The sequence below is a fragment of the Neopsephotus bourkii genome, unplaced genomic scaffold, assembly GCF_033783945.1.
Source record: "Neopsephotus bourkii isolate Nb327-2 ecotype Australia unplaced genomic scaffold, CSIRO-AGI_Nbou_v1 NB_1749, whole genome shotgun sequence".
In the NCBI taxonomy this organism is placed as follows: Eukaryota; Metazoa; Chordata; class Aves; order Psittaciformes; family Psittacidae; genus Neopsephotus; species Neopsephotus bourkii.
The window spans coordinates 9487793-9501720 of record NW_026902223.1 but is presented as its reverse complement, the minus strand read 5'-3'; the positions used below and the strand labels follow the sequence as shown (position 1 = coordinate 9501720).

At 47.0% G+C, this 13928-nt stretch overlaps 1 protein-coding gene across 1 annotated transcript; it reads right to left on the bottom strand.

The window, feature by feature from the left end:
- Positions 1-783: 783 nt before the first annotated feature.
- JMJD6 (jumonji domain containing 6, arginine demethylase and lysine hydroxylase) lies at positions 784-13873 on the bottom strand. Its single transcript, XM_061377025.1, has 7 exons — positions 13527-13873; positions 12319-12707; positions 8551-8837; positions 7245-7380; positions 6991-7129; positions 6205-6332; positions 784-4470 (listed from the first exon to the last, which is right to left on the bottom strand). The coding sequence occupies exons 1-7, from the start codon at positions 13653-13655 to the stop codon at positions 4434-4436; spliced, it is 1245 nt and encodes a 414-aa protein (XP_061233009.1). The 5' UTR covers positions 13656-13873; the 3' UTR covers positions 784-4433.
- Positions 13874-13928: the final 55 nt, after the last annotated feature.

Genomic DNA, 13928 nt, shown 5'->3' with positions numbered 1-13928 from the left:
AACACCAGTAAGCTGTTCTCATTGACACGAGGTACTGGGCTGCAACTGTCCCACACAAAGGAAGATGAAGAGATAAATCAGAAGGATAAATCATAGAATCACAAAATTGTTTAGGTTAGAAAAGACCTTTAAGCTCATCAAGTCCAACCATCCCCCAGCACTGCCAAGGCCACCACTAACCCGTGTCCCAGTGCAAGGCCACAGTGGCACTGAAGGAGGTAAAAGCAGTACCTGGAAATGAGGACAAACAACAGGATTATCTTGAGGCTGGGAGAACACAAAACCACCTCTCTTGGAATGACAAAATCAAAGAGACGGGTTAGAAAAGCATTTCTACAATGGCTTTACCCAGCTCTACGTCATGCAGTGTTCTGGAATCGGGTGCTGCTGAATGCTACAATCTAGTGATGGAGTTCAGAAGTCTCCAGGCTGCTGTCCCACACTCAGCTTTTTTCCCTGCAGTTACTGGTTCCAACAAGCTCGCTAACCAAATACATGAGGTTTTTTCCACTTTCCCAATCCAGGACAGGGAAGGGTCAAAAGCACTCGTTATGGTCTGGTAACAAAGCTACAGACACAAACCTGATGGCCCCAGCAGCTTCCAAACCACACCTCATCATACAGACACACTAATGACACATGAAGAAGAGCTGAAAAAGTCCCAAAGCACCCCTATAGCTGTCACTGACCATCACTGAGCACACTGCGGTGCTTTGGGAAGCAGAGGTGCACACGTGTGGGGTTATTCCAGCTCACAGGAACAAAAGGGACCAGCCAACAGGATAATGCAAAATAATCGATTTTATTTCAAATAAAAAGCAAACCCACAATCATCCAAACAAGACATAAGAGTATTCCCAGCTCTGCTGGATGGGTGATAAAAGCAGCTAAGGGCAGTAGCAGGGCTTGGAGCTGACAGTGTGACTGTCAAATGAATCCCTAAGCTCTTTCCTTCCCCCCTTCACAAGGGGGATGCCAGAAACCTCTGGGTAAAATTAGCTAACACAGGCATTTTGGATTTGATTCAGTTGAGAGTCATGCTTCCTGCCCCACGATGGCTGGAGATTGAGGGAGAAAAAGGGTCTGGGTTAATCATGAAAGAGGTTGCTATCTTTGAGCATTTGGAGATGCTTAATGTAACTGAGAAGACAAACTGGAGCCAGCACAGCCCAGCTGGGAAGGGAGGAAGCTGTGCCTGTGCTCCCACTGCACTTGTGCAGAGAGCAAGTGCTGAGATCCCTGCGCCTGCTGTCCACATGGACAGTTCTACAGGGGTATTTACTCCTCTGCTCCTGAACTGTCACAGCAGACAAGCCTGTACTGGGTATCAGAGGGCCAGAGCTCACAAACCTGTTCAGCTTCCACCAGAGCAGGCAGGACAGGGACACCCATACACACAGGGCAAGCAGGAAGCACTCAGTGCAAGCCCAGTGGGACACTCAGCCTGTCCCTGGGGAGCAAGTGGGATCAAGTCCCACCAGGGGCTGAGGAGAGTGGCTGCTGCCTTGGGCTTAAAGAAGTGAGGGCACTGGACCATAGCCAGGGGTTCTCCAGGTCACAAAAGCAGTGGGGTGGGATCAAGAGACATGGATGCCCTAAGAAGCACAAACCTGGAAAGGCAAGAGCACAACAGCCCCTCTCCCCAGTCAGCCTCTCACAAGCACAGAGCTAGGCACAAGGGAGCACAGTTAACTTCATTCCTCAGTCACCCAGCCTGGAAGGAGGGCTTGGGGAGCACCAGCTCCCTCCTTCCCCTAAGGCCAGTGAAACTGCCTCCCTGCTGAGAGAGGATTTAAGTTAGTCTTATTTTCAAAAGCTCCTGATCTAGCAGGACCTCCTGTTTGGAGCAGGCCATGAAATGCCAAGAGTTAAACTGGTGAAAACAAAACCCCTTGTTCTGCTACAATTTATGTACCACACAGCAATTCTGAAAGGGCCAGCAGAGAACCCCACGTGGCCAAGAGTGCTGAACAACAACATCCCCAATGTTTTCTGCTACAGAAAGGTAACACCAGGTTAGGAAGTCTCGGGTTGCTTCAGATGCCTGGAAGAGTTTTTGTGGGAGGACTTCAAAGCATCTTACACAGTAATTACATTTCAGCCTCACAACACCCCTGTGAGGTAGGTATTTTCCTCATCTACTAAAACAAAGACAGAAGCTCACCCATTCAGCTGAGGCAAGAACTTGTAAGTGGAAGAACCAGAGATCCCAGGAGTCTCGATTCCCAGGTAGCCTGAACAGATACACCTTTGTTTTGTATTGGGAAGTGCCTTGTGGAGCAGTCAGCAGAGCGTTGCTGGCACTGCAATGCCTGCAGTCCCTTTCAAACACACTGCTTCCTGTGAGGGATGGCAAACACAGGCTTCAATGTGGAACTGTTGGATTTCACACCATGGAAGAGTTCATAGGCATGGAAGAATCCTTTGCACTCTGGATCTTCCCACTGTGCTTCTGGGGGTAAGGGTGTGGAAGGTTTGAAGAGTGTAAAACTGAACCCTGAACACCAAAGGCAACTGCAAGCTATAGTGTGAGCCCTCTCACTGAGGTACCACCCTCCAAGCCATGAAGAGGGCAGTGGGAAGCTCTGCAAGGGCTCCCTCACCCTGACAGAGCTGAGACTTCTGAGCCCTTGACCCTCCAGGCTCCCACCTTCTTGCAAAAGGCAGCAGCCTCAGCCTGCACTGCCTGAGGAGACATGTGCTGTACATGTTCATCCAGGCAGGGAAAAAGGCAACCTTGGCCAGGAACATCAGGAGATTGGGAAGTTTTCTGTTTTAAAATGAAGTAATCTTGTGGAAGAACCTGCAGCAGTCTACAGAGTAAGTGTGCTCATTTATGCCTGGCTATCACAAGAAATCCAGCTAAGGAGTGTACCAAAACCCTTCCCTCTCTCCACTTGCCCACCATCTCATTTCTCCTATGCAAAATGACTGGTACAGAAGATTCAGAAACAGATCCTGTCAGACTCTCCAAGAAGGGGGAGAACAAGGAAGAGACAAGGTTAAAAAACATCAGGAAGACCAGACAAGCAATGTCCTGGGCTCCATCAACCCCAACACGTGTAAGCAAGTCACAGTTAAGGCTGCCCCTCCGCTACCAGTGCCAGGGCACCACTGCAGGTTTACAACACACACTCTACTTGTTTCAAATTCCCTCTCCCAAAGAGCAGCTGAAGAGATCTAATACCCACCTCCTGGGTCTCAGAAGAACATCCAAGGAAGCCCCCCAACCCAGCCACCTTCTGGCTGTGCTGCTCAGATGGAGGAGGAGGATTCCCTTGCAGCTCACCTTCAGGCAGACAGACCTCTTCACTAACACCACCAGCACAAGCCCCTGCTAAAAACACCCAGCAGCTCCCAACAGATCCCTTGGGGATGAGAGCTGTACCTGGAATAATACAAATGCACCTACAAAGACTTAAGCAACACACTGCATTTTTAAAAAGCATAAAACAACAATATGCCCCCCTCCCAGTCCTTTCGAATTGGCACCACAAGTTCTGGAAATGTCTGAAGCCATAACCTCAAAGAAAAGCCATTCAGGCATGCTAACTGCACAGGCCTGGGTGAGCCCACGGCCCTGTCACTGCTTGGTACTTAAAGCCCAGCAACTGTTATCATACAGTCAGACTTCGTCAGTTGTTGCCTGGTGCTAAACACCACACCTGCACCTAAAGGATTGTGATTACTGGCAAATGCTGACTTTTCCCCCCAGTTTTTGCTGTGCAAGAAACTTTAGGATTCTCCTGCTCCATTGAGCTTCCTGTCACAAGGTGCTAGTGCATCTTTGTCACCAGTCATCAGAACAGACACAGAGCAAAAGTAAACAGACCGTTGCTGGTTAAGGTGGTGCACCTTAGATGTAGATTAAGAGCATGAAAGATGCTTCAGGTTGGTGGTCACCTCCACTGAAGTCACTTCAGGGTTTGGAGCATTCATCCCACCTCCCTTCTCTGACATTGTGGTGTGAGATCTGCCAGACGTTCAGACAGGCCAAAAGGGCTGGTGTTCCTTTCCTCAAGTGTCCAGGACAACATGTAAACATATGACAGTGTCAAAACAAGGCAGGTTTTTCCACTTACCCGCTGGTTTTAAAAAGAGTTCTTTAAAAACTGACCGTTGTCTTCTTTGCCAGTTACGTGAACCATTAAATACTTGGCATGTCCTTACCCAAAGGTGGGTTTTTAGTGCACTCACTTGGGGCGCAGAGGGGACAAAGCATTGCACAAGAACATAGAGTCAGGGCTCTCCCCGCAGAAGTTATTAAGGAGCCAACCTTTGACAGCACATAATGAAGACGATGTCTGGATCGAGGAAGAGTGACAAGACCTTAAGGACAGTGAGAAACAGGAGCAGAAGGGGGTAGAACAAAGCTGGCTGGCTGCTAACGGAGCATCGATGGGCAGCTGCCTCTACGTGGGTGGTGGCATCTCTCAGGGGTAGCTGCGGCCTCCACAAGATTCCCTAATCCTGTTAAAAGAAGTAGACCTGTCTGTCAACAACTGTAGCATTCCTTTCCTAGCAAGACACACAGGATTGCAGCATGCAGGTTAATTGTATGCTTATTTTCCCTGCAAGATTGCACAAGCAAGGTAAGACGTTTGGAACCGTTTCGGTCAGCTCACCCATCACACAGGGAGAACAGATAGGCCACTCAACCCCGCAGAGTGAAAAAATCAACATACAGGAGGGAGAGCAGTGAAACCTGGGAAGCAAATGCTCTAGGGAGTGTGCTGATCTTTCACATTTTAGGCATTAATTTCAAGATTTGAAGTGCAAATGACTTAAAATTGCACATGATTTTCAAAGGAACAGATCTGCACGTGTGCTCTGCATTTTACAGCTTTGTTTTCCTCTAAAAGAACAGGCTCTGCATTAAGGTCTGTTATCTGCTGTTCGTGCCCTGCCTGAAGTCACACTGCCTGCTGAAATGGGATTTGACAACATTATAACAAACAAATTGTTAAAACCTCCAGGGCAAAGCAGTCAGTACAGTTCTCTGACTGTTTAATGATGCTCTGTACTTGTAATGCAGCTGTATTCAGTTATGAGCAACTCCCGGAAAAAAGAGAACAATGTATCACAGCAAGACACATGACAGCATATACAGGAGTAAGCAGCTCTTTATGCAGTACCCTGCACTGGGAAGTCACACAGGATACAGCGAACCTGGACTTCCTCAGGTAAATTACTGCTGCACACACTGTTAGCAGGCCACCCAGTTAAGTCAGACTCATAGAATGGTTTGGGTTGGAAGGGACCTTAAAGCTCATCCAGTTCCAACCCCCTACCATGGGCAGGAACACCTTCCACTCTAGTAGGTTGCCCAGCCTGGCCTTGAACACTGCCAGGGATGGATTGGGCATCATCCACCTGACACCCGGAGCAGCCAGCAGCTCAGTAACTAGACAGCACCCTAATGCAGGTGGTCAGCTCATCCAGCAGCATCAGTTAACCAAGCTGCGAGGGGTTTGCTTAAGAGTTTTGGAAAGCCTTTGCTATGTAAGAAAAAGGCTTCATTTAGTAAAAAATCCTTGCAGTATACTCCCAGATTCCCACCGTTTCACTGTTTTTGACCTGGGAAGTTCAAGAAGCTTCCTTAGCAACTTTTCCCTAAGCAGTATCTAATTTCTGCAATATTAACTTTCCCTCCCTCCAGATTAACTAGAAACTTGCATTTTTTTTTTTAAAGATAAGCACAGATATTTTGGATGAATTTTGCCTTTAACAGACAAAGCAGTGAGCCAAACTGAAGTAACGAGGCAACAGTAGAAAAACCATACAACTATTTGAAGGTTTTCCATTTGAAGAGCAAGGTATCAAAACCTAAGTCTCGCTTGATGATTCCTCATCTTTAAGTGTTCACCATTCATTTGTGCCCTCTGAAGAGGACAGTTAAAATATCCTACCTCTCCCATTAAACAAAAATAAACCACTTTATTAAAAGAGACAACTAGGAAAAGTAATAAAACAGTTTATTAAATAAATAGCCTCATTTTTAAAAAGCTATCAAGAATCTTAGCTTTGAGCAATTAAAATAACTCGTGGAGGGAAGATACCACCACTGGCCAACTGCCTTATGTTCTGTAAGGAATCCCTTGCTCCCCATCCCTCTGTCCTGACGGAACACCCTGTCTGAGGTCTGCCAGCTCTGCCTTGTGTTGTCTTTTGCTTGTTTAAAGCCAACAGTTGCCATGGAGTCACCTGGAGGAGCTGCGCTCTTTGCTCACACAGTCGTCCTGGGAAGTTGTGTCACCGTTCCCCATCATACTGCAGGTTCTCCTCTTTTTCCGCCTGTGCATCATCCCCTCTGTCTCAGATCCAGAGTCACACTGAAGGATGAAGAGATGGAACCAGAATTCAGAGAAACCTAGAACACTGTTTGCGCTGTGGAATTTACTGCAAGAGCTATCTCAGCAACCCTGAATGACCAGTATCCAAAGAATCTTCTGTTTTAGATTAGGCACATAAAATAAGTCTTAAATTAAGCATTTAAAGCTCAGGAACAGGTATGTTCTTATATTTCATCACTGACTGGTGTGGGGCAGGACAATGGATGCATTCCTTTTGACTTCCAGAAAGACATACTCTTCCAAGTAAGAGCAGACTTAGTGCCTTCTGAAGGGCTCAGATGCATAGAAATGTCCCCTGTCATAAGTCAAAGTCTCTGTTTTGGAGCTTGTGCCCCCTCCCCAGTTTTAAAACACTCATTTTGCAGCCATTTTACACAGTATGGCTTAGCTAGATGAGTGACAGATTTATACAGAATACAGACCAAACAAACCAAGTCCATTTAGCAATACAAAAAGAGGCTTCAGCAAATGGAACCTGCAAAGACCACAGGCTCCTCCACCATGTAGTTTTGTTTAGTTGCTTTCTATTAATTTTTTTCATAAGACATGAATGTAAGGATGAGGACATTCAATCAGGTATGGAAAAAAACAATATAACTGCAGGCTATGGATCACCTTCTGTGGTAAAAAGCATTACCTCTGAATCAGAGTCTGAGGAGCTGGAGCTTGAGGAACTGGAAGAATCACTAGAACTATCAGAAGCAATGCCAGTAGATTCCTGCAGGTCAACTGAATCAGCCAAGGCTGCCAAGTCAGGGTGCTCTTGTTTTAGGATCCTAAATACAGTTAAAATGTCAGGGTTAGCTTTGAGAAGTACCACTGCATGTAAATGAACAGGGTATTTGGGGTTTTAAGTAGATAATATGAAAAGAAAGCTACTAAATCTCTTACCTGTACCATTTCCGTGACAGTTTGGGTCTCCCTCTCACTGTCTTGTGCCACACCACAGGGAAGTTGGTACAGCTGGCAAAGTTTTGTGTGATGGCAATGGTTGTGTCAAGATTGAGAACTACATGCCACCAGCCACCTAGAAATACACCACAGAAGGCAGCTCAAAGGTCTGCCCAAATTATCCAGCTCACAAACAACGCTGAAGATCTGACCGGACAGGAACACACTGAGGGCTGATGGCTTAGTAGCAAGAACCATTGTAAACCAGACTGCACAGAGCCCTGTTCTGTTAAGCTGGAGAACACTTTCCATGCTGATTTAGTAGGGTTCTTATGACTACAGACTAACCTTTCATTTAAAAATAGATGCAAAAACTGCTTCTCCACATAGATAAAAATAGACAAGGGTGTTGTTACAACCCACTTAGACCTCAAAGAAAGACTAAGGAACCAGTTTAATAGAACCTGACAGCTACAAAATCTTAACAGAAGGTACACTGAGGAGTCACCAAGAAGTGCCAAGACAATCACAAGGCACTCTTCAAACATGAAGTCAGCTGGATGTGAGAGATGAGCAATGCAGACAGAAGCCAAATAAGACAATGCATGATGTAGGGTTTAGAATTGGGCACTGAGAACTCACCCTCTGTATCTTTCACCTTCACCTCCCGCTTACAATGAGCACGCAGAGTGCAGCCGCTCAGAGAGAATGGTATCTCTACTGGCTCTTGCTTTAGCTTTTGATTTCAAATGCAAGATGAAGCATAACCACAGGGAGGTGGGTGGAAGGTGTCACAGTGCCTTGAAGTAGCTCTTCCCTCACAGCTAAGAAAAATTCCTCTGCAGACCCACTACCCAGGCTACAAAATTCAGTCATGGATCTGTGATAGTACATATATATAAATAACAAACATTTTTGTCTGAGAGTTGCTTCTACTCAAACACCTCTATTATTTTATACCTTGATGGTTTCCTACTACTGCAATATAGTTGAGGATCACAGTCCTGCAATGCTGCAACTCAGGCCCCACTTGTTTTGTTATCTGTACCACACACAATCCTATGCTACAGGCCATATGGTTTCAGGATAGTTGCGAATTAACTGAATAGTCCCAAAATATGCATCACAATATATATCTCTCTTGAAACAGCTCAGAATAGGTTTTTTTTTGTAAAAGATGGGGCCATATAAGAAAGCTGAAATATTCTCTTTATGTCTACCACACACAGATGTTAAATATATGCTTTTCTCTCCCAGATTTTTTCCATAATTCTATGATTTCCTTACTGGAGAGAGTTGTCCATACCTGGCACAAACACTGTCTCTCCTGGCTTCTGCAGGATCTCCAGGGGTTTGAATTCAGGGGGCCAGGTGGGGAGCTGTGTCCTGGGGTAGATGACATTGAACCAAGTGATAGCCTCATCCTGCTGGTTCCCCCCCTCTTCTCGTGTCACTTTGATGAGCTCTCTGGGGGTGCTGGTAGGAAACAGGCACCAACGTTTGTGTCCCTGGACCAAGGCATTCCATGCACTAGTTCCCAAGGGATCGATGTGAATTCCTGTTCCAGAACGAGGTGGGCCCATCACAAACCATCTGCAGGAGGGGAAAACAAAATTCTTTAGTCACAGAGCAAGCAAGTAGCTACCTTCTCTTCATGTTAGACAGAAAATTGCAGCTGTTCATTTCACATCTAGTTGGAAACAGAGATAGTTATAGCTCCTTTGTTTACCTTCTTGAGATTGTTAGGCCCATGCTACAGCATAAAGATGGGTTTAACCTAGAAAGCCACATGAACTAGGACAGGAATGACTTTGGGACAAGAAAGCAAAGCTAGCTTTTCACACTTCATAGCTGTATTTTGTCGCAAACAGTTCTGCAATGAAATACATAGTCATTTCAAGGTTTATGAATGTGGTTAAGGCACAACAGACCGTTAGGTTTCTTTCTGTGCAGAGGGAGTCTCCTAAGCCTGGGTTTTCCTAAATTCTATGCTCAAACAGATCCAGAGCTGCAGAACAATGAGGACCAAAAAAAAAGGCACTGCAAGTAAGGAACAGAGCAAAGTTATGCAACCCTGACCTCCCTGTATGCCTTCTGTTCATTTACAAAAGGCTTTTCATTCCAGTATTTAACTAGATGGAGCTTATTCTCCAGTGAACATTCAGGAGTTGGTGTGTATATTCTCATTCCCGATTTGCAAGGTATATTACTCCCAGTGGAAAGCTTGATCTACGCTACATGTTTAATAACAGCAGCACCTCCAGTTGCTCATTTCTGCTGGAACAAATCTGGCATACCAGGTTAAGTGGAAGGTGACAGTATCAGGTAGTAAAAGGGGGAAAAAAGGGCAAGAACTGTTTAATGGGCAGCAGAGATGGTAGAAACTGAAGCACCAACAAGCCAACTGTACACTGGGCTGCACCAAAAGGAGAGCGACCAGCAGGTCATGGAGGTGATCCTGACCCTTTAATCTGCTCTTGTGAGACTGCACCTGGAGCACCGTGCAGTTCTGGTGTCCTTGACATAAGAATGACATGGAGCTGCTGGAGCAAGTCCAGAGGAGGCCATGAGGATGATCAGGGCCTGGAGCACCTCCTTTATGGAGACAGGCTGAGAACATTGGGGCTGCTCAGCCTGGAGAAGATAAGCTGCATGGAGACCTCAGAGCAGCTTCCAGTATCTGCAAGGGCCTACAAGGATGCTGGAGAGGGACTCTTCATCAGGGACTGCAGTGAGAGGACAAGGGGTGATGGGTTCAAACTTCAACAGGGGAAATTCAGGTTAGATATAAGGAAGAAGTTCTTTACTGTGAGGGTGCTGAGGTGCTGGCACAGGCTGCCCAGAGAAGCTGTGGCTGCCCCATCCCTGGCAGTGTTCAAGGCCAGGCTGGACAGAGCCTTTGGTGACATGGTCTAGTGGAAGGTGTCCCTGCTTGTGGCAGTGGGTTGCAACTGGTTGATCTTATGGTCCTTTCCAACCCAAACTATTCTATGATCTCTCTGTTGCGTGGCTGACAGCCAGGTGATACCCAGCAAGGAGTTCACAGGTTCAGAAAATCTCCATCTCCCCTTTCCAATGCAGGTGTGTATGAAGCTAGTTTTCAAGTGTAATTTTGTAGCATTGATTGTAGGACTAAGTCTGGTTATCAATCTGCAGCCTGCCTTCTTCACAAATGAGCCAAAAAGGGTATAAAGCAGCTGTTTCTCACTTCTATTACCAATTCACTCTTTAGATTCACATTACCCTTGGAAAGCTGATTAAACTGCAAGTAGAAAAGTTAAAGTGTTTACTAAGAACCAGAAGAAATTAAAACATAAATGTGTGTCCAGTACAGAGACATATGGATTGTTCAGGACCATTTTTCTGACTACAACCTGAAACTACGCACTTAAAAGTTTTAAAACCCCTTATTTAGCAACACTATCATTTACCAGCAACTTCACCCAGGTGTTTAATTCACAATGAACATTTTCCAGCTTGCCTCAAGACATCACATCTGCCGTTAAAAGCTTTACAAACTGTAACTTCAATCTAGAAAGCAAAACCAACAAACCCCATCAACCCCCCAAACTAAAATTGCTGCTGCAGTAAATGGCTTCCCAAAACTACTGTCTTCATTTTGAAGAGGAAAAATTCCACTAAAGGTGCTCTAAACAGCTTAAGTTCTTCCGTTATGATCCATACACTGTCACTCACCTCTCAACCCAGAGGTCAATCTGTGCCGTTTATCTCCTGCTCATATGATTAGGAAGCACCAACCTCTGTTGGATTTCCAATTATGCTCTTACCTACTGGATGCTCTTTATTTCTGTACCTAAAGGAAACCCCAAACTCTAGGAGGCACCCGTGTGCTCTCTCGCATCACTCATCTCTCAGAAAATGGTAACAGCCTCAAAAAAACCCACATTTTACAGAACGAAGTACAAGAATTGTGAATACCAAGCTCACAAGGAGCTCAGCATGTGCCTGTAGGTGGGGAGGGCGTGGGGGGAAAGAAGAGAGCAATCCAAGTGAGTCACATCCAGATTATCTGGTCCACCTATATCTTGGAGAAATGATTCCCAGTCCTGCAAGTGTATTCAGTTTCTACTAGTGACTATTCCTGGTGTGCTTTTGCATTTGCTCACAGCATTGTGCTCTTAAAAGTGAATTATAAAATGGGCCTGTTACAACGTTGTAAAAACACCTGCTTCAGTGATCTTAAACAGCACCAGCTTCATGCTTCCATCCTGCAAAAGCACAGCTGGGCTACAGACACATGAGAGATGGCAGAGAAGAGCACTGTTGGTACTACCTGTTCTATTTTAAACACCTTAAACAATTAAAACCCCACATCACAGCCTCATGTCACCCAAAGGACAAGGAATTCTTGGATTATAATGTCACTAAGTCTTTAATTACTTGGGAGGGTTCAACTTATGCTCACAGTGCTGTGTTATATTACCATAGAAATCACTTTTGTATGTAACAGTCCAAATACAAGGTCGCTGCATTTGAATTCAGCGTCATTTCAACCCTTTTCCAATCAGCCACAAAAAAAATAAGGAACTGCAGAGACTACACAGATGTGAACTATTGTTCTCTCAAAATCATCTGAAGTGGAGCTAAGAACTAGTCTCTACACTTCATACTAATCAGATTAAGATCTTTACCTTAAAAGGACTGACGCATAATTAAACACAATTCCACACTGCACATAAGCCACTGGTGCAAAACCCAGGAGGAAGTCCCAGGGTACTTCAAATTTGAAAGCCTGAAGGCACACATAGCAAGAAAATAATCTTCAGTACTTCCAGGAACTATGTAATCTTCGAAAAATCCAAGAAGTGATAGAAAATGCTTAATGAAAAGGAAAATAAACCCAAAGATATAAACTAGTAGTGACACTGGTGGCAGAACCAGAAACTGATGAACAAATCTGTCCTTCCGTGCCTCTGGGTTACAGGTTTATGCTCACGTCAAAGGACTGGATGTAAATCTACCACTTTGTTTTATGCAAGACAATCATACCTATTCAGGAAGAGCTGATGAGATGGAAAAGACCCAATTCTAAGTCGCTGTCACTGTACTGTACCTGTAAGGTGGCCTCCGTTTCTCCCCTGCGTACTGAAAGAGATCATCGGTGAAGAATTTGGGTACTTTGTAGTCCTCCAGGAGTTTCCTGCGCTTGGGATGCTCTCCATAACTGCTGTCAAAGATGTAGAGTGGGCTGTCATCACGCGTGGTTTCCATATACTCGATGTAGTATTTCATCTTCATCTTCACAGAATAACCGTCATTGTCCTCCCCACATTTGAACTTCTGGTTCCTGTATTTGCGTTTCAGCCGCTCCAGAGTCCACTTCTCCTGGGCAGACCAGCCCACCTGAGCATTCAGCAGGACTACAGGCTTGTAAGGCTTCTCATACCGCTCAACAAACTCCTCCACTGTCAGCTGGAGTGCATCTGCCCTCTCCACATTATCCTGTGAAGCCAAGAGAAGAATACAGAGCAGGTATTAGGCCAGACTGATGCCCTAGAACCATGCTAAGTCAGCGTGGAGGAGCTTCACGTTTACACTCTGCTCCATACACCACGAGGGTAGCAAGCTGTGTGCTATTTTAAGCTCCCCGAGGCTGCAGCCCTATTTCTCATGCGCCCGTCCTTGCACGTACCAGTAACACCAGTACCCTGGAGCCGTTCAGCACTCCTCCCACCGAGGTAACCCCCAGGTGGAGAGACCAGTTCTGCCCCTTGGGCTAACACAGCCCCTGTTCCATTCACCCCTTCGCTGCCCCTGAGGCTCCTGGCAGTTATGTGGATGCCCCAGCAGTGGGAGCGCCCATCCCACCCTGACAGGGCCTGCTCCTTCCCACACCCCCCCGCCACGTGGAGCGATGAAAAGCCACGGGTGCTGCTTGACCTCCCGCTGCCCGCCCCAACCCTCTTCCCCAGGGTCCCGACACCCACAGGGCGCACCCCCAGCCTCAAGAAAGGGCCCTTTTCCCTTGTTCCCATCACAGTTCCCTCAGTCACTCCTTCCCCTCAGACCCCCCCAACCGCCTTAGGACCGCATCAGTCATAGCCCCCCGCCTCCCTTCAGGCCTCCTTAAGCACCTCAGGACCCCCTTAATCACCTCCTCCCATTCCCCTCAGGACCCCCTCAATCATTTCCTCCCCGATTCTCCTCAGGGCCTCCCTAATCCCGTCAGGTCTCCCTTCTCTCTCCCCCGCTTCCATCTCAACCTCCCCCGTTGCCCTCAGAACCCCTCGCTCCCCTCAGGGGAGGCGGGCCGGGGATCACCTTGCAGGCTGCAGGGTTGAGGGGGAAGGTCTCGCAGTAATTGTGGCGGGTCCAGTCCAACGAGTCCTTCAGCTCGGGCCGGGCGCTGCGTTTCGCCTCACGGATCCGTTTCTTACTCTTATGGTTCATCTTGGCGGCGCTGGGGGCCGCCTCCCGCTGCCCCCGTACCGCGGGCTCGACCCCTCTCCCGGCCCCGCTCGCTCCGGCGCGGCCGCCGCACCTTCGAGAAATTTCACCCCCTTGCCGCCGCTGTCGCCGTGGCTCCGCCCTCGCCGCCCTCCCATTGGCTCCCTGCGCCTCCAACTTCCGCTACGCCTCGCCCGCCCGCTGACGCTGATTGGCTGAAGCGGGGAAGCGGCGCTAGGCCGCCATGTTGGTGTTGCGGAAGGCATGAACGGAGCG

Bases quoted from the DNA above. Each gene is read 5' to 3' on its own strand.
- JMJD6 (XM_061377025.1), bottom strand. From the start codon at position 13,655: ATGAACCATAAGAGTAAGAAACGGATCCGTGAGGCGAAACGCAGCGCC. The intron at 8,838-12,318 runs GTACAGTACAGT...CCCCTCCTGCAG, and splicing joins AAACGGAGGCCACCTTACAG to ATGGTTTGTGATGGGCCCAC. The intron at 6,333-6,990 runs GTAATGCTTTTT...TTCATCCTTCAG, and splicing joins CCTCAGACTCTGATTCAGAG to TGTGACTCTGGATCTGAGAC.